The sequence below is a fragment of the Anoplopoma fimbria genome, chromosome 9 (genome assembly GCF_027596085.1).
Source record: "Anoplopoma fimbria isolate UVic2021 breed Golden Eagle Sablefish chromosome 9, Afim_UVic_2022, whole genome shotgun sequence".
Lineage (NCBI taxonomy): Eukaryota > Metazoa > Chordata > Actinopteri > Perciformes > Anoplopomatidae > Anoplopoma > Anoplopoma fimbria.
The window spans coordinates 11,687,371-11,706,630 of record NC_072457.1 but is presented as its reverse complement, the minus strand read 5'-3'; the positions used below and the strand labels follow the sequence as shown (position 1 = coordinate 11,706,630).

The 19,260-nt window shown below is 39.9% G+C and overlaps 1 protein-coding gene across 1 annotated transcript; it reads left to right on the top strand.

Annotated features, from left to right (window-relative positions):
• The first annotated feature begins 738 nt into the window (after nt 1–738).
• papss1 (3'-phosphoadenosine 5'-phosphosulfate synthase 1) lies at nt 739–17,250 on the top strand. The gene is given in 13 exon segments (XM_054604238.1): nt 739–989; nt 1,838–1,952; nt 2,049–2,284; nt 2,950–3,088; nt 4,264–4,382; nt 4,729–4,842; nt 5,051–5,118; nt 5,120–5,160; nt 7,188–7,393; nt 9,763–9,898; nt 10,503–10,771; nt 11,651–11,880; nt 15,993–17,250. Coding segments are annotated over 13 exon segments (1,872 nt in total). The 5' UTR covers nt 739–929; the 3' UTR covers nt 16,132–17,250.
• The last annotated feature ends 2,010 nt before the right edge of the window (nt 17,251–19,260 follow it).

Here is a 19,260-nt window from a genome sequence, read left to right as displayed (position 1 = left end):
AGTTGCTGTGGGAGCAGGAGACAACGCAACAAAACAATCAGATCAGTTTTTGTGCACATCAAACTTCATTCAGACATCATCAGATCAGTTTAGTCATTCATTCAGTTGCTGTGGGAGCAGGAGACAACGCAACAAAACTGACATCAGATCAGTTTAGTCATTCATTCAGTTGCTGTGGGAGCAGGAGACAACGCAACAAAACTGACATCAGATCAGTTTAGTCATTCATTTAGTTGCTGTGGGAGCAGGAGACAACGCAACAAAACTGACATCAGATCAGTTTAGTCATTTAATTAAGCCTTTATTAGTCCCACAATGGGGAAATTATTTCTCTGCATTTAACCCATCCCGGAGGAGCAGTGGGCTGCAATGAAGCGCCCGGGGAGCAACTTGGGGTTAGGTGTCTTGCTCAAGGACACCTCGGCATGTTGCCGGTAGAGGGGTTTGAACCACCAACCTTGTGGTTACGGGACATTCATTCAGTTGCTGTGGGGGCTTACAGGAGACAACGCAACAACGCAACCAAACTGACATCAGATCAGTTTTTGTGCATTTTGTACTACCTTGTCATTTGCAAGTGCTATCATCATTCAGTTGATTGCATGAACACATTTTCATTCAAACTGACATCAGATCAGTTGGCACTACCCTGTCATTTGCTCGTGCGCTTATCATTTCGAACGTTGATTGTAAGAAGAACCGCCCACTCCGGAAGTGCGTCACTCCGTTGCCGGGGGACGTGGCTGCTGGGAAGCTCCTGCCGTGTGTTGTCTTCGGCTGTCGTGCCAAGCACCTCCGGGTTCCTCCATTCATTGGAGATAAGTTACCTGTGCTGTAACACACACCAACGTCTCATAGCAAACAAACACACGAGCACTTCGTGGTTTTATATTTTTTTAAGTGATCGCCGGTGGAATCAGCCAGCCGACATGGAGCCGTACGGTAACTCGCACAAGAAGCAGAAGCTAGGCAACGCTGCCGAAAACTGGGTGAGTTTTTTCTTTCTTTTTGGCAAGCTGTGTCGATTCAACAGTCACCACATCCGTTCTCCTCCACTAACTAGTTGACGGGGTAACTGCTCGGGCATTTCTCCAGATAGCTTCGTTAACGTGATACTGCTCTGTGATGCTAGCTCTGCTTTTAAAGCCTGCGATGCTAATCAGTTCATAGTAAACTGCTGGACACAGTGAAGGAAAGGGCGTCAACAAGGTGTTTCATTTGATGTAAAGCTGTGATAACGTTAACCTTGGTGTCAACAAAACATTGTTTGGTGTTGTTAGCTGCTGCCTGCTAACCTGCTGCTGCATGCACGTTTTCCTCCATGATGGTTAGGGTTTAGGGTTAACCCTAACCTCTAACTCTGACCTGCAGTATTTATGGAGGTCAAGGATAAACATGAGACATGGAGACATTGTGGTCCTCCAACATACTTTGTACCAACACACATCAGACAAACTCACACACTCATAGAGTCAAACATTGATTTACCTAGAAGGACAATACCAGTCATGTGTGATGGAGAACTAAATGTTTAACATCACACACATGACTGTGACTGCGGTTCTGGACTTATTGTCGGTAAAACAAGTACTTTAAACACATCAGCTTTGGCTGGGGTGAATCATAATGTTCAATGCTCTACATGAATGTTCTTAGCATGTCTCCAAATATCGGAGAAACCATATTTTAAAGTAACTTTGAAGATACTTTCTGAAGTGATCAAATTTGTTTTTTTAGGACTAGATCTGTACATATTAACCTCCTATCTCTTTTTGTATAGACTTGTATAATTGGGCTGTGTGTGGGTTGCATTGACAGTAAATCTGTATCATTTCAGGGAATGCAACGTGCAACTAATGTCACCTATCAAGCTCATCATGTCAGCAGAAACAAGCGTGGGCAAGTTGTTGGCACAAGAGGAGGGTTCAGAGGATGCACCGTTTGGCTGAGTGGTAGGTTATTTTATTATCAGGGTGTTTTCTTTCTTTCTACACATGTATAGCATGTCACAGCTGTTTCGTAATTCTGTTGATTTCTTCGGTTCCAAGGTTTGTCTGGTGCAGGAAAGACCACAGTGAGCATGGCTCTGGAGGAGTACCTGGTGTGTCACGGTATCCCCTGCTACACCCTGGATGGGGACAACATCCGTCAGGGTCTGAACAAAAACCTAGGCTTCAGCCCACAGGACCGTGAAGAGAACATTAGGCGCATTGCTGAGGTGGCTCGGCTTTTTGCTGATGCTGGGCTGGTCTGCATCGCCAGCTTCATCTCTCCCTACAGCAGGGTGAGTGACTCTCCAAAGAAAGCATCAGCTTTTGAATTTCGGATGAAAGAAACAGATGACTCTTATTCTGTTATACAATCTTTATTGAACCATCTTTGAATTAATAATGGCCCTTTGTGAACAGCTTTGCACTATTTTTGGGATGACTTATAGATCTTGTTTTGATTATGATATTACTGAGCATATCCTGCTGAAATTGATGATGCCAGGGCCAACAATAGATTTGAAATGATAAAGTAGAGATTTTGAAGGCAGGATTTTTTGTTCCTGCCCTCATTTTTTTTTTTTAAAACAAGGCGCACTTTTTTTAGTTATTATTTAAAAAAATAAAATTGAATTAATTTATGTTAATTAACAAAAAATCCCTTCCGCAGTGCAACATCATTTTTTTTTCTTTCTAACAGTACTATGAAGTACTGTGGGACATTATTAGCAGCATATTTGTTTTCCATTGACTGTCTGTTATTGACAATTTTGGGTTGTGCTTGCTGCAATAGGACCTTATTTACTGTACACTGCAATGGAAGGTGTCCTCTGCAGCAGAAAATATTGTTCCTTGGTGAAAACCAAACACGATGAGCCTTAATAGTAACATGCTATCTTTAACTAACTCTTTGACTAAATCATGTGTGTACCTTACTGTGTATTTGGTTATTGTCCATCAGGATCGCCTCAATGCTAGAAAGATCCATGAGGCAGCAGGGCTTCCTTTCTTTGAGGTGTTTGTGGACGCTCCACTGGATGTCTGTGAGCAGAGGGACGTGAAGGGGCTGTACAAGAGAGCCAGAGCGGGAGAGATACGAGGTGGAGTATTGTTTAATACTGTCTATGTGCAATGCATCAGTAGATCCAAGGCCTATGTCATGTGATCAATTCAGAGTTCATACTGTGATGTACTGTGCCATCTGCTTTATTGATGTTTCACCTTTAAGAGACTCAGTCAAATTGTACAAATAATGATACTTTGCAAAACAGAGGGCAAATCGACAATAGTACCATGTTGTTCAGGGGACACATCTACAATACATTTACATTTTCATCAGTGGGACTTCTGCTGTTGTATGATACAACGAAATACCATAAAGAACATATGCTTATCTTGTCAAGGTACACAGAAACGACATGACAATGACAATAAAAGTGAGGCATCACTGTTAGAGGAAGTGTTTCTTCATATTGTGGTGGAGCCTGTTTTTTTTTTTTTTTTTGCAGCGTAGATATCTTTACCCGATATCAAGAGTTTTGTATATCAGATTGACCTTCTTTAGTCTCCCTTCTGTCTTTAGTATATTTGAGACATTGTTATTGAGATTTAATTCAGTACTGACTAGTTCTCTTAAACTCGATTTTAATCCCTTACAAACTTGAAGAATTCAGATCTATTGTTTTCTAATCATTGGCTATTTCCTGGCCACAAACTCGGCTAACGCCACTCATGTAGTAATTATTGAAACAAGAGAATGGTGATAATAATTGTTAATCATAATTGTGTGATTAATTAAAGGGTATTTCAAGAGGTTTTCAAGTGCCATTGTTTAAGCATTGTAATAGGATACCTATTCAATATAGCGTTCATTTCAAATCCATACAATAATGGAACTAGAACAAAACAGACTTTTCATGTTGACTAACTACAGAGTGTTTTAAAGTCAAAGAGTCAAACATTTTCGTTATTTCTATCCAAAACTTTCAACATGTTTTTACCTAACAACATATTCTGCCGCAAACTGTTTGTCCTCATGCTTGCCTTGAACAAGGCACTGACAACTTATATTGATCAAAGTAAGATTGATGTTGAGGATTTGACATTTTCTTTAATGTGATGATGACATAAAATATGATAACAGACATTCAAAGCTTCATTAAAAAAACCTAAATAGGAGCTTTGAACTTAAAAAAAAAAAACATTTGTTGCAGCTCTGATATTTTGCATAGAGGATAAGGCTCAGACTCTGCATGTATTCTCTTTATTTTATCAGGTTTCACTGGGATTGACTCAGAGTACGAGAAGCCAGAGGCCCCAGAGCTGGTGCTGAAGACCGACTCCTGCAGTGTGAATGACTGCATACAACAGCTTATTGACCTGCTTCAAGAGAGGGTGGGGGCAATACATATCCTGCTTTGACATGTTTAAAATGTGTGTTGAAATATGCTGTTAGTTCTTATCGGCTATGGCCCATTCAGAGAATATTTGCGCAACCGTCATAGAGACAGCTTGAGGCTCAAAGTTCAGACTTCACATAGAACTGTGTTGTCATTTCTGTATTGACCACGAGGGGGCAGTAACGCCTCATATATGGTTGAATGTTACTGTTACTGCATCTACACTGTATCATGCAAATCAATTTTCTTTTGTGAATAGTAAACCTTTAGTACAGATTTGCTTGTGCAGGATGTTTGTAATGATTTACTTGTAGTTAATCATTTCACATTATTTTCTGCAGGATATAGTTCCCATTGATGCCTCTTATGAAGTGAAAGAGCTGTACGTTCAGGAGAATAAACTGGACCTGGCTAAGGCTGATGCAGAGACTTTGCCTGCTGTGCAGATTGGGAAGGTACCTCTGATTTTCTTTTTTGATTTTTTTTTATAAATCTTTATGAATAAATTAAGCTAAATCACTATTGATGGCCTTTGTATATAAATTGATGAGTTATTAGTTAAGAATATAAACATTAACCTATATCCTTTTCATTTCAACGGCATATTATAAGTTGATCATCACTATGCAACCCGCTGTATGTGACTGTGTCTGCGATCCTCAGGTGGACATGCAGTGGGTGCAGGTGCTGGCTGAAGGCTGGGCCACTCCTCTCAATGGCTTTATGAGAGAGAGAGTATTTGCAGTGTCTTCATTTTGACTGTCTGCTGGATGGTAAGATGTTATTTATGTTTTTAAGGAAAATAACATTTTCCTATTTCTTTGTCAAATACAGTAATGCTTTGCTATACTTGAGAAAGGCACTAGATGGAGATGAGTGCTCACAAATTGGATTACTCAGAAATAGTGGATGTCTTTCTGTCGGGACATCGGTACATTTCTTACCCACATACTTTACCTCTATATATTGTAGAACCTGAGCACAGTGAGCACCAGGATGTTTTATATTAATTCCAGCAGTTGAACCCCAAATCTCAGTCAGCTGTAGCTCTTTGTTTAAATGGGGCATTAAATTAGGGTTAACAAATACTCTCTGCATGTGTCCCTGCAACCTGCTATTCATTTGTTGTTCTGCTGGATGGCTGAGCAGCTTAATTTTTTTCTTGTGAGCTGAAATGCTACATTACACAGCAGTGATGTACAACTTAGCTGGGTCACAGAATGACACATTGATGTGCTCAGGAATGATTTAAGTGTATAATTTTTAGAATGGCAATGTTTTATATTATGTTTGTGAAGTCCAGTTGCACCCAAGTCTCAGAAATGCTCCCTTGGTCTAATTACAGCAATTTCTCATGTTTTGTTTGAATTTCCAAGAAAAAGTCAATTTACTTTTACTACCCATATGAGCGATCAAACCTCAGTTGTGTGTTGAGATGCCAAATATTTTTTTCTACACGCACAGAAAAATACATAAAATTAAATAAAAGTTAACATCGCCTGTAATTCATTTTCAGATATTGACAGCCATATATTTTGCTGTCCTCACTGAAGGATAAATCCATCAAGTTCTTACAACTTAATGATTTACGTTCCCTCCTTAGAAAGATAGCTAGACGGAGAAACTGAGCTTTCCGGTCAGACGGAGGCAAAATATATATTGATGTGAAATGTCTTGATTCCCGTTTTCCTGTTTGTCCAGAGGGAGACTGTAACAGAGGAAGAGGCTTCTGTATTGATTGACACCACACACCACCATTTGTTCATTTTCACTTCCTTCCAGGGATTTGACAGAGATATCACAGTGAAAGGATTGATCGCCCACACCATAACACTAAAATGGGTTGGGAATCAGAAAACTGCATGTTTGACTAATCAAATAGTCTGCAAAAATAAACAAAGACCCAAATCCAAGCTTGCGTCTCTCTCGCTCGGACATTTGGCAGTCTTGTGTGTGTGTGTTATATTGGAACCAGCTGTTAGCTCTACACTGACAGAGGGCACGAGGAGAGGGTCCAGGAGGAGCCGAGGCCAGCAACAGTCTGCGTCCCCTCCTGTTTCCACTGCATTTGATCTGATGTGATGTGAAAAGTGTGCCAAATCCAAACTTTTTCATCAACCTGGACAGCGCAATGAACCCGCCAACAGAACTCTGTCACTGCACAGCTCAAATTATAAAAAAAAAAGAAAAAAGAAAGGGTCAAGGTCCAGCTTAGCTTAAGAGGGGATTTTTCTCTTCTGGCTTCTTAAATTGCAGACTTGAAGACTCACTGTAGCCTGTGGTTTAGCTGTAGATCCCCCATTTAGCCCAAAGGGGTACAGAATGGAAACTTGATCAGTAATAGCTTGAATAGTTGAGCTGTTTTGTTGAGTATCTAAACCCTTGAAAGCTTTAACCTGCCTTTTGTAGGATGTCTGTTCTCAGTCTCCCGTAGCTCTGCATTGGGGTCCCTAACATTGTTTTTCTTGGATCGTAATCTGATATTAAAGGTGCCCTGTGGAGTTTTCTTGTAAGCAAGCAAAAGTTTTGTTTATATCCAGCATTTTCCATCAATACATGTTGGGTCCTTAGGTCTAACAAGCGTGTCGTTGAATGCATTTCATTCATCATTAAACTAAATTAAATTTGCTTAACTGATTTTTTTGTTTAGGACAGGACAGTTAATTGATTATTGAAGCAAATGACCAGCAGATTACTTGATAATGAAAATAATAGTTAAGTGCAGCACTAATGTGTTTTCTCTCTGCAAAAATATGCCTTTATCCCTCATAAACATCTTTGTGGTTTTCCATTTTCCTAGGTGGCGTCATCAACCTGTCGGTGCCTGTGGTGCTGCCGGTATCTACTACAGATAAAGAGCGTTTAGATGGTGTTACAGCTATGGCTCTGGTCTACGAGGGCAGACGAGTGGCTATTCTTCGCAACCCTGAGTTTTATCAACACCGCAAAGAGGAGCGATGTGCTCGTCAGTGGGGCACCACCTGCAAAGACCACCCTTACATCAAGGTAAATCTTAATCTTTGAAAACTGAATATAGGCTAATATGTTGGAAAGGCTATAGAAGCCGTGGTAAAAGTACTGAGCAGCATTGCAGGGCTGCAGACGTTTTGTCTCAGTGTGCTATGTGATAAACACTCTGCATGCGAAAGCAAACTGCCTCCCTGGCTTCAGGACTGATCGAACACAGACCCGAGCTGGCCTCTTGACATTGCTTATGGAAAGACTGAATAGGAGGAGGAGGAGTGGAGCTTTTTCTCACAGTCTGTCAGGACGCCCAGTACATTCACTTGATCTGTTTGGTCCACCCTCATTTTGCAGGTGTTATATTTGGATGCTGAGTCTCTCGCTCAGCCTCCAGAAAATGCGTTGAAATTATGCTGCTAAGCACAATGGGCCGTGGAATCCCTGCCAGCTTTTCCACCTTTCCGCTGCCCCGACACTTCTCCAAACATATTCAGGAATTGTTTCCATCTGTCTCCGATCGACTGCTGTGGGACTCAGGTAGACACGAGATAAAGTTCTGAAATGATCCTGAACACCCTGTGGAAAGTGGCACTGGCTTGTAGCTGGAAAAAACGTAACAATCTGGTGTGACGGACAAAAGTAGTTGTCGGATTTACTTTTTATAAATCCATCCCAGCATCGTGTGGACTGGCTAATTTTAAATCCCATTGTTCTCAGGATTAATGCAGTTGGCTGGCTTGACAAAACTTAAAGTAACCTTCAGTGATTTCACCCCCTGGGGTCAGACTAACTGTAAACATCATTGTCTCATTCTAAAGCCCTGTGCTGATGGAGGGAGATTAACTAGAGAACTAGACTGCAGCTGTCTCCATATTTCAGCGAACTTGGTTGTCATTTTTCTCCTCAGCAGATATCTTTTTTTGGTTCACCTTGTTCGTGATTAAATCTGGCCTGGTAATGTGTTTTAAGGTTGCAGGAGGCTGCCAGTTTCATTAATTGGTACCATAACTCTCCAGTGTCAACACCTTACACAACTGTCATTCTTAATCCACTCTAGCCTGTCACAGCTGAACATGTGTGCTCAGCTTGCCGTAATTAAGGCGTCACTCATTAAAAGGTGTGTATGTATGTGTACATAAGTGTATGTTTAAGTCCCCGTGCCGGAGCCAGTCAGCTTAACACACCTTTCCGCTGGTAGCTACAACTTTATTATCCCGTGGGTCTCTTTCCGACCAGAAACGACCTGCTCCACATTACATGTAGCTAATCCACTTTTTCCTGTTTACCTGTCCGTCAGTCAGACAGGAGCCAGCTTCATCGGAAACCTTGGTGTAGTGTGTTTATTTTCACATGTGGAGTCCTGGGGCATGTATAACGGTTAAACAGAGCACATGTGTAGAGGGTGGACCTGCTCCTTTGATGTATCCACGCAGACAATATATTTTCCATTCACTTATGTTGGGAAAATAAATTGAGACTTGTCTATGCCGTTGATGTCTCTAAAGAGTAAGACTGTTAGGCATATGTTTGGACTTTTCTCAGGCCAACAGGGGACAGGTTGGATTAATTGGAATGTGGAAAACAAATCCTGACATGATCCTCAATACTTCTTACAGCGGAGCCAAGTGCTTATTGATCAAATCACGTAGACACCTCTACTGCTGACAACTTTTTTCAGATCAATCTGATATCAGTTTGTAAAGTATGGATATCAGAGTTTTCTTTTGTATTTTTTTTACTCATGATAAATTACCTGTTGAATGAAATAAGTGACATCTTTTTTTCCCCCATCAACTTACAAAATGTCTATTTCGCAACGCCTCGCACTTCATGTTTCATTCGTGGCCTTTGTTTTGAGTTCTCTCTGTCTCAGTGCTGGAGCTGTGCTTGTTGTATTACAGAGCCTGTAGAGAAATGTCGCTTTGCATCACATTAACATCTCACAGGCTAGTCTTTTCAGTAACTCTAGCTACGATCTCATAAATGCAACATGAGGCAGGAGAAAGATATTGCCTGAAACAATAGCAGCCTTGGCCTGGATCCTGAGCACTTCTGTGACATTGTTGGATAAATCTCTTGAGGGGAAAATTTCTCTCCAATGTGGTCATGAGGCTCATCACCAGGTTTTATTGTGGAATACAATCTGATTGTGTCTCTGCTCTGTTTTGAAATTCAGGTAGAAGATGCATACGAGTGGACATGCCAGAGTTTGGTTTACTGTTTAACGACACACAGAGACTTTGATTTATGCTGATGTGTCATCTTTGAAACTGGCTAATAACTTGTGTTTTATTAGAATTCTGGCCTGGTTCCAGCACAGTGAAGTCTTTATGGGCCACAGTGTCCTAAGTCTGGATTATGTTTGAGTTTCGTTCCCTGTCGTGTGATCATTACTGTGACTCCTTTTTCAGATGGTGATGGAAAGCGGGGACTGGCTGGTCGGGGGAGACCTGCAGGTTCTGGACAAGATCTACTGGAACGACGAACTCGATCAGTACCGGCTGACACCCACTGAGCTCAAACAGAAGTTTAAAGAAATGAATGCTGGTACGCGCCAAGAGATCTTGAACCAATGACTTTTAGACATACAGTGGTGTCACTGGTTTATAAACAGCTGCCTTTTCTTTCTTAAAAAGGAAAGGACACGCTTGGTAGTCCACTCACTTTAATGTTATTATACTTTGTTTAGTCTTTAGGGGAGAAGTAAGGGACACGGAGTAGGAAAAATCATCGGAGAGAAAGCTCTGGGGAGCTTCAGTCCTTCACTGGATGTAGAACAATCATGAGAAAACTCTCTTTTAAACAATTAAAATGCCCTTATTGTCATGGCATAGTCATATTAGACCCAGAAATCAAACTCTGACACATGTGGGCATCAAGCCTTTGTCACTCCCTGACAATGAAGGCATTTAATTGAATTTTAATGAGAGTTTTCTTGTGATTTTTCTTCTCTCACCTCAAATGAACTCTATTTGAGTTGAGGAAGCGCTCATACCCAAACATTTTCTGACTTCACTGTTTGTGGTTTCAGTAGTTGGGCACTAAGCTGCTTGATTATCTCTGGGTTCACTGTGGCCTCATGTTTGTTGTTTTGTACAGATGTGTTTGGTCAAACAAACCCTTCTCACCCTCCTGCTTTCTGTCTTTTCAGACGCTGTATTTGCCTTCCAGCTCCGCAACCCAGTCCACAACGGCCATGCTCTTCTGATGCAGGACACCCACAAGCGTCTAATCGAGCGAGGCTACCGACGGCCTGTTCTGCTGCTCCACCCGCTGGGAGGTTGGACCAAGGACGACGATGTGCCGCTGCCCTGGCGAATGAAGCAGCACGCCGCTGTGCTGGAGGAGGGTGTCCTGAATCCAGACTCCACTATCGTGGCCATCTTTCCTTCACCCATGATGTATGCTGGGCCAACTGAGGTAATGATTATTGGGAATGTTGTATCTGCATAGTTACATGCTTGAGTTCCTTATTAAAAGAGATGTCATTTTTTCCTAAAAACTGACAGGGAACAAAAAAAACGTGACCACAGCACTGATTAATGACAACAGTTCCGGGGGGGAGGGGGGGGCTTTTTTTTGAGTGAAAATGGCAGGAAAGGGGATTTGCAATTGTCTTGAGGCGCTTTGTTAAGTGTTTCTTTTCCATAGGACCTCTTCGTGTGAATGAGTGTAGCTTTGTAGCTGGGAATCTTTTAATCATTCACTTACGATAATTGGAATGCTACAGCAAAATGAATAAGAGCAGATTGGAGGCTAGTGGATGTCAGACAGGTAATTTATTCAGTTTGTAATTCTGAATGGGAGGTTTAGAGAAGGTAATGGCGGTTGTATTAGTAACTGTCCAGGAGTAATGTGAAGATTTAGCGTTTATTGATAACGAGAAACGGAAATCATCAGTGCTTATAGGGAATTCAAATACATTTGAGACTAGCCGACTGAATTCATGTGTAGGTAGTTTATGTCTGCTAAAAACTGAACATGCAAAAGGTAGCTTGAGTTTAAAAAAGAAAGTGCATTATATCTGAAGTTTCCAGCTAATCTTATACACTTTCACATACACATTTTTGTTAGATAATACGATAAGTTGAGTTGAAGTGAGATATTGTAGCAGCAACAGCCAGGTTAAGACAATTAGGACAAACCATCATATTAAAAATAACAATCTTAATTGTAAAATATAGTGTAAAAAACATAATGTTATTTCTCTGCTTAGCTTTACAAAGAAATCCTACTGTATATTCCAGACTTTTTCCAACATTATTTACAGTATTTTCTTTCTTTAATCCTCGTCCTCAGGTTCAGTGGCACTGCAGAGCCAGAATGGTGGCTGGAGCCAACTTCTACATTGTGGGCCGTGACCCTGCAGGCATGCCGCACCCTGACACAGGAAAGGATCTGTACGAGCCCACTCATGGCGCCAAGGTCCTCACAATGGCACCCGGCCTCATCACCCTGGAGATTGTACCCTTTAAGGTCGCCGCATACAACAAGGTCAAAAGAGCAATGGACTTTTATGACCCCGAAAAGTGAGTACTTGTTCATGCCCCTAATTTAAATTTTAAAAGCCATCTTGTTTCCCATATGTTTAAATTAATGGGTGATGGAATACAGAAATAGTTTGATGTTAAAGGACTGTGTCCACATAGCTTCTTTTCTGGCAGAAAGCTACAACAATATCTTGACAACATATCACCACTTTAACCACCGTTGTATGATAGACTAGCATTGCCCCATTGCTTATTATCATATATTTGGGCTACTGTCTATTTGTTTGACACAGTCTTTTTTTTTTGGATGAGCTTGTCACTGCTTACTCTGACAGCCGTAACGAGCACAGAGGACAATCTGTCAGAGACAACTCGTATGGCGATAAAAGAACAGCACTTACCAGAAATAATCTGGTCCTACAAATGGTCTCCTTGGTCTTTGATATGATTGTGTCTGTCTGACATATAAAGTTCTTCCCCTCCATTTTCTGCAGTGATGTAGCCAGCACTTTCCTGAAATATTCGAAAATTGTCAATTAGAAGCGCCTCATTGGGAGCAAATGAAAAAAAATGCTGCCGCTCAGAAAAAAAGACGCTTTGTGGACACAGGCCCCAAAGCGGCAGTGCTCTCACTAAATTACATAGCTTTTTTGTAGATTTACTCCAGATTAATACCTCACATTAAGGCCAATTAGAACCAGCAGCCTAAACAGAAATCACATTCTATAAATCAATTACTCATTAGGCTTGTCTTCTTTTTTTTTTTAAACCCTTTCATCCATGATCTTTCCTCCTTTTCTTCTATCTGAAGTACAACTCAAAGCCAAGAATAACAGGAATTGTTTTTATTTCTTATTCAGTTAAAATGTTTTATGGATTAGTATGAGCTTTGATGTTACTCTAAAATTACTGAGACCTGCCATTAATTAAGTCTATATACAAACATTGCACATGATGACTAAGAATCATGCAATCTCACCGCCTTTTGTCCGGATTTGGTACAGCCTCCACCGGCAGGTTACGCAACTTTAGCTGTGTCTGGCCAGGAATATTATAACTAAACCAGACTAAAGAGATTTGCCTTGTTTTCCATGATGCATATTTATGATGTTTAATCCGAAGTGAAATGTTGATCGGAAACATCTAGTACTTTTAGTTCCGCTAACTTTTTTTTTTTTTTTTTTTTTTTTTTTTTTTTTTAAATATGACAGACTGTTTGTTTGCTAAATTCTCTTTCACTTTCAAATTATGACATGACCAGGTTTGAAAACAGTTTAATCAGTTTAGGACAGAAATTCTCTGTTATCTGTTGAATTTCACCTTTTGCCACATTGTGAAAGTTTATTTTTCATGTATCTTAAATTTAAACACGCAGTCTAGATTATTGACTTAACTAGAAAGGAAACGTTTCGTTGTCATCACCTTTTCAATTTATTGATTCAAAGCTTTTATTTGTCACAAGTAAATGTGTAGTTCACTGCAATGTGGTATACACATTAAGACTAGCGTGAAATATAACATTGACCAAAAATCAAGAAAAAAAAATATATATAATAGGAAAATTAAAAGACAAAAAATATATAAATATGTGCAAGAAATTAAAATATACATGTTACAATTGTAGGGAAAGTATACAAAAACATTTTGTACGAACTTGAGGGAAAATAAAAAGTATATGCTAGTATATACTATGCATGGAAACATGGAGAATCACCTCATTAGCCTTTTAAACAATTTCAGTTTGTCTTGTTAAATCATTAAATCTCTCCCTCCAGTAAAATACAACGGGGCTTTTTTTAGGATCTCGTTGATCCAATGGCTTGAGAAATGCAAGAAGGTTGCTGGATTTCCAAAATGTGTCGTCATCACTCAGTTAGATTTACAGCATTCCATCCTCTCATGCAGACTCACAGCTCCTTGCCAAGTTTCAGGAGGAATATGGATTCTTATCCTAATCACCAGTGAAACCCTTTCTCCAAAAGTGTAATGGCTCAGATCAAAGAAAGCTGTTTCTTATTTGACACTGTATGAAAATGCACCGGAAGAATTTGCCCGGAGCTCTCTTACCTCACTCCATGTGAAGTGTGAGCCTTCTTCACAGCTTCTCATTGTTCAAGAGCAACATGATGTGCTCTGTCATGTGATGGCAATTAGAAACGTGACTTCTAAACACCAGGACCCTCTCTGAATGTCAAATCAGTGGAGATGAGTGTAAACGTCTGCTAACAAGATTTTATAAACAGTCTAGATTATCCCTGACAGGAATTTAAGGACAAGGTTAGTGAAGATGTTACTTGTGCCAGTCCTCCGCTCAGCACCGGTCTAAGACTGTCCTTGGCTGCTCACTTCAAACGAAGTTGTTCATATCTTTTCTTAATTTAACATGCAATGAGAAGCCGACTGTCATAAAGGGAGGCTGGACTAGCCATCAGAATGTTTGAAAAATGTTTTGACGAGGGAAATCTACAAGTTAGAGCTTCAATCCTTCATGCGGACAGACATTTTGGTGGTGGGGATGATTCACAGCAGTGTGTGATACCTCAAAGTGATGATACTGATTGTTTAACTAGCAGTTAGTGTTTCATAAATTCATTGAATAGTAATTTGGGGTGTTTTCTTTCACAGAGAATTTGGAAATTGATTTAAGAAGAAACAAAAACATGCCTTCATCTATGGATACGATGTGGTATAAATATTTAAATTCCTGCAACTCAAGTGCATCGTTGAAAAAACAAAAATTAAATACCGTATTTTCCGCACTATAAGGCGCACTTAAAAGCCTTTAATTTTCTCAAAAAACGACAGTGCGCCTTATAATCCGGAGCGCTTTATATATGGATTAACTCTGGTTGTGCTTACTGACCTGGAAGCGGTTTTGTGTGGTACACGGCGCTCTGTCAACATGTTTTAGTAGACTTAGTAAACTACAAAGCCGCACCGCAGCAGCATCACGGCCACCGTAGTCAGGAGCGTCGCGGAGTAATACACACTGTGCTTCACCATAATATTACAGTGTGTGTGTATAAGGTTCACCATAATATCACAGTGTGTGTGTATAAGGACCAACATGGCTCCGGTCAAGAGACACGCTGACGACGCGGACTGAACACTCAAGGCTGTCAGTCACGCAGGAGAACATGGGAATAGAGCAGCTGCGAGAGAATTCAACGTTAATGAATCAATGGTAGGAAGTGGAGGAAGTTTGACTGACTGACTGTTTTGTTTCGCTTAATGCGCCTTATAGTCCGGTGCGCCTTATATATGAAAAAAGATCGAAAATAGACCATTCATTGACAGTGCGCCTTATAATCCAGTGCGCCCTATAGTGCGGAAAATACGGTAACTTTAATAAATCTGGGCTAAAATGTAAAAAATAATGGATTTCCAAAATGACTTATTTCCTCCTCCTGTAGCACCAGTGGGTGTAGGGGTCACCAAAAGCGCTCCTGTTATCATTTGTTTCTTTAAAATGAATGGATTGTTGTTGGAGATGCTTGTAGAGACTTTGGCAGCTTGTAGTGGTTATCACAAAACGGATACAGCAATGAGTAATAAAGACCCATTAAACACATGCATATAAATAATACATCTACTCCAACACACTGAACTAGAAGAGCTCATAAATGTCGAGGGTCAGCTCCACTGCTTCACTTTACAACCATCATTGCAGTCGCGTTCTGGTGCTTAATGGATTGTCAGAGTATCTCTCCAGATTTATGAGCAGTTGCTAATAAAACAGCTGCCAGAATATCAGCATATGAAATGTAGAGTTCAGTGATATAAATATTGTTACACATACTGTCATCATGTCTCATTTCACTGGGTAAGATGTAGCAATGCCCTGAGTCACATTTTTGTATCTTAGGATCGGTTCGGGGCTTCTTGGATTTGAGCTAAAACATCTCAATCAGGACATTTCTAGCTGGATGTATAATGTTACAAGAGCTTCTTTTTTTTGTTTTTGGACTGTGGATTGTTTGCATAAGTGCTAACTGGCCTGCTTATACGCCTCGCTGCACTTGATTACAGAGTTGAAGGCAGTTCTTGTTGGCTCACATTTCCTGTGCTGTTGATAATCATCTTATCATTGATTGAAATATGTCTGTTTATAAAACTCTTTCTCTCTCTTCTCTCCTTTTTTAAAATTGCAGCCATCAAGATTATGATTTCATCTCAGGCACACGTATGCGTAAAATGGCTCGCGAGGGAGAGAATCCTCCTGATGGCTTCATGGCGCTGAAGGCCTGGGCTGTGCTGAAGGAGTACTATAAGTCACTGGAGAAGGCTTAAAGAAGGAGTCTCAGATGAAAGAAACATGGAAACAAAGTGATGTTTAACAGGATTTATGTGGGGACCACTCATCTACTGTCAAAAAAAAAAAATCACGCTCTGGCTTCTGTCTGTGTCACTTTCATGCTCAACCGAACATGAAACTGGTCTCAGTCTCAGTTGATTTTAGTCTTATGACACTTGTGTTTTAACTTGGTGTACTTTTATTAAACTAAACTCACTTTGATTGTGAATTATAGTGGAGGAGTTCAGCATACTGTTGAATTAGTATTTCAAAAGAACCAACAGAAGCATTTCTTTAAAATAGATGTTAGCGTTTCTCACTAACTTTATAACTGTATATTCTGCCTACTGTAAAGATTCGAAAATCAAGACTTATAAAGACCTGTATGAAAAAAAAACTGTACTGACCAGTATTTGAATAGTTGTGGATGAATGTTGAGTATTTGTGATGTCCAAATTTATAAAGTTACTGCACCTGCTTGAGTTCACTTAACTCACTATTGAAACCCCAAAAAGTTACTTTGTACGGTATGCTTGCAAGTGGCAGTCCTAATTGTTCACAATTTGGTCTACAAAAGTATTTGATGTAAAAGCCGAGTGCCTTGGTCCTCGGAAAGTGAAATCACATGATGTGCACACACACACACACACACACACACACACACACACACACACACACACACACACACACACACACACACACACACACACACCCCTACCTGCTTCTTGTCTCACATGTCTTTGTTATGCTGTCTGATACGGTTCGGTAGTTAAAGAGATGGGCTGGAAAAACAAGATGACTTTCTTGGATATGCAACCGGAACATTCGTAAACTTTTTTATTTAGTGTATTTATTCTGTCCTAAAATGTCATTGTTTTCTCTTTTTAAACGGTGCTGTGCATGTAGTTTTTATGCTTTTAACTTTGTCTCTTAACAGTCTTGATATTTTGTTACATTTTCCTAATTAGTTTTTTGTTTTTTTCTCTCATGTGTTGCTAATATTTTCCATGTGGTCATTAGTTTCTAAGTGTCAGCCTGTATAGTCAGATGGTTGATGGTTACATCAAGGGATCAGATTTGTTATCATCCTTGTCCAATAAACCATTTTTATCAAACGAGAACAATTTGTGTACTGTTTATTTCTGTAATCCTTTGGGTTGTTACACAGAGTGCATGGTATGTTTTTTTTCTTCTTTCATTTGCAGCACACCAACGAGTTTTAAATACATAACATATTCTCAAATAATTTAACTTGATTCTAACTGTCAGCACTGGATTTCATGTATTTTGGAAACCAACTTACAATGATGAGATGTCATCTGCTTTCAGCTTCTCTAACTTGTTTTGTTTTTTGTCATCTACGTGAACAGCGAGCTCTTCATACTTTTAATTTCTACAATTTTGTAGAGTTGGAACTTTTGTGACCTCCCAGTTGGTCAATCAGCTGCATATTGAATGAGACAGACCCTCTTGTGACCCCAATCAGACGCAGACACACTCGCACACTGTATACAAAGAGCTGCAGCTGGATCCCAGATGCAGCGGTGCAGCGAAAGTGGAACATTCAGGGTTAAATCCAGACTGAGAAGAGTGTCTCTGTCAGAAATGCCCTGGATATTTCATCTAATCCAACTCCAAGATGTAATGAATAGACCTGCCAGCAGCCTTTTTTTTCCTACCCGTCTCAAATGGTAATCAAGCTGTGTCCTCAGTACAACTTCAAAAGAGGAGCTGTTTTTTTACACACAGAAAATGATCAAATGAGTTTGGAGAGGTTGCCTTATGATTCTTGTTGTTCTTGAAACTGTCTGTAGGAGATCAGATGCTCTCTGGGTAATTCAGGTGTCTGTTACTATGTGTACCCTCAACTTCTTGATGTTATCTTGTAGCACGCACTGTGTATTTTTACTTCTGGGTCCTTTTTCAGCTTGTTCGCCTCATAGTCAGATCTAGCTTTGAAACTTTTCATCTGTCTGAGGGTGTTGTTACAGTGTGGCACCCTGCCAGAGGAAAATGGTTGATGATGCCAGGAAGATTTGTAGTGTTCTAACTACTGTTTACACGACTTTACTTTTACTCACCTGCACGAACCAATTTTAGCTGGAGCAAAATTTAGACGGTCATAAACAACATTCATCACAGGCAATGAAACCAAAGAATGTTTTTGTTGAGGATTTTTTATAGGATGAGCTTCATGCCTTCATGACTACAGTTAACTGGTGTACTAATATGATTCTATTAGAGAGAGAGAGAGAGAGAGAGAAGAATATTGGCTCCTGAAATTATTAGGAAATTATGGAACCTATAAAAGAAAGTGTTGCCATTTAAGAGATGCATTAAAACGAGACATTAATACACATATACACACATATATGTATCTATATATACTATATATAGATATATATATATATCTATATATAGATAGATAGATAGATACATACAAAATTGTACATGCAATGACGTCACTGCTGTCTCATCCCATAGCACCAAAAGGTTCTGCTCTTAGATGGACTACAGCTGCATTTATCTCCAATTTCCTTCCATCTGGTTTGAGTTTCACTCAAAGCCAGTCATGATAAAAACAGGCTTTACGCTGCAAAACGCAATACAGTGATACAGGACATGGTTAAAATTCAAGGAAAGCTGTGTCTGAACAGAGAGGGCTCTGAGGTGTGTGTGTGTGTGCGGGGCAGGGTCAGTGCTCACCAGCATTAATGATTTTGTGTGATGATCTGGACTTGAGCTCCAATAGAAATTTATACAGGTTTTAGGAGGTTGACATGTGGTTAACATACTGCACTGTTAGGGGCAGTTTCATCTTGAAGCCACTGTATGTTAGATTTCAAAGATTAAAATGTAGGGTAGTAAAAATACATAGACCAAAAATATAACATTGATTTTGTTCCCATCTGGCGAATAAATCCTACAGAAACATGTGTAACCATAAAGACAGTTCACTTGAGGTTTAATTTATCTTCATCATAAACAGTCAACACAAACTCCTCAACGTCTGCTCCCAAATGATGAAATATGTTGTATTTGCTGCTTGGAAATGTACATTAATTGACTATGACCATTTACTGACTTAAGAAACTTGACTAGATGTTGTATGTTTACTAATGACT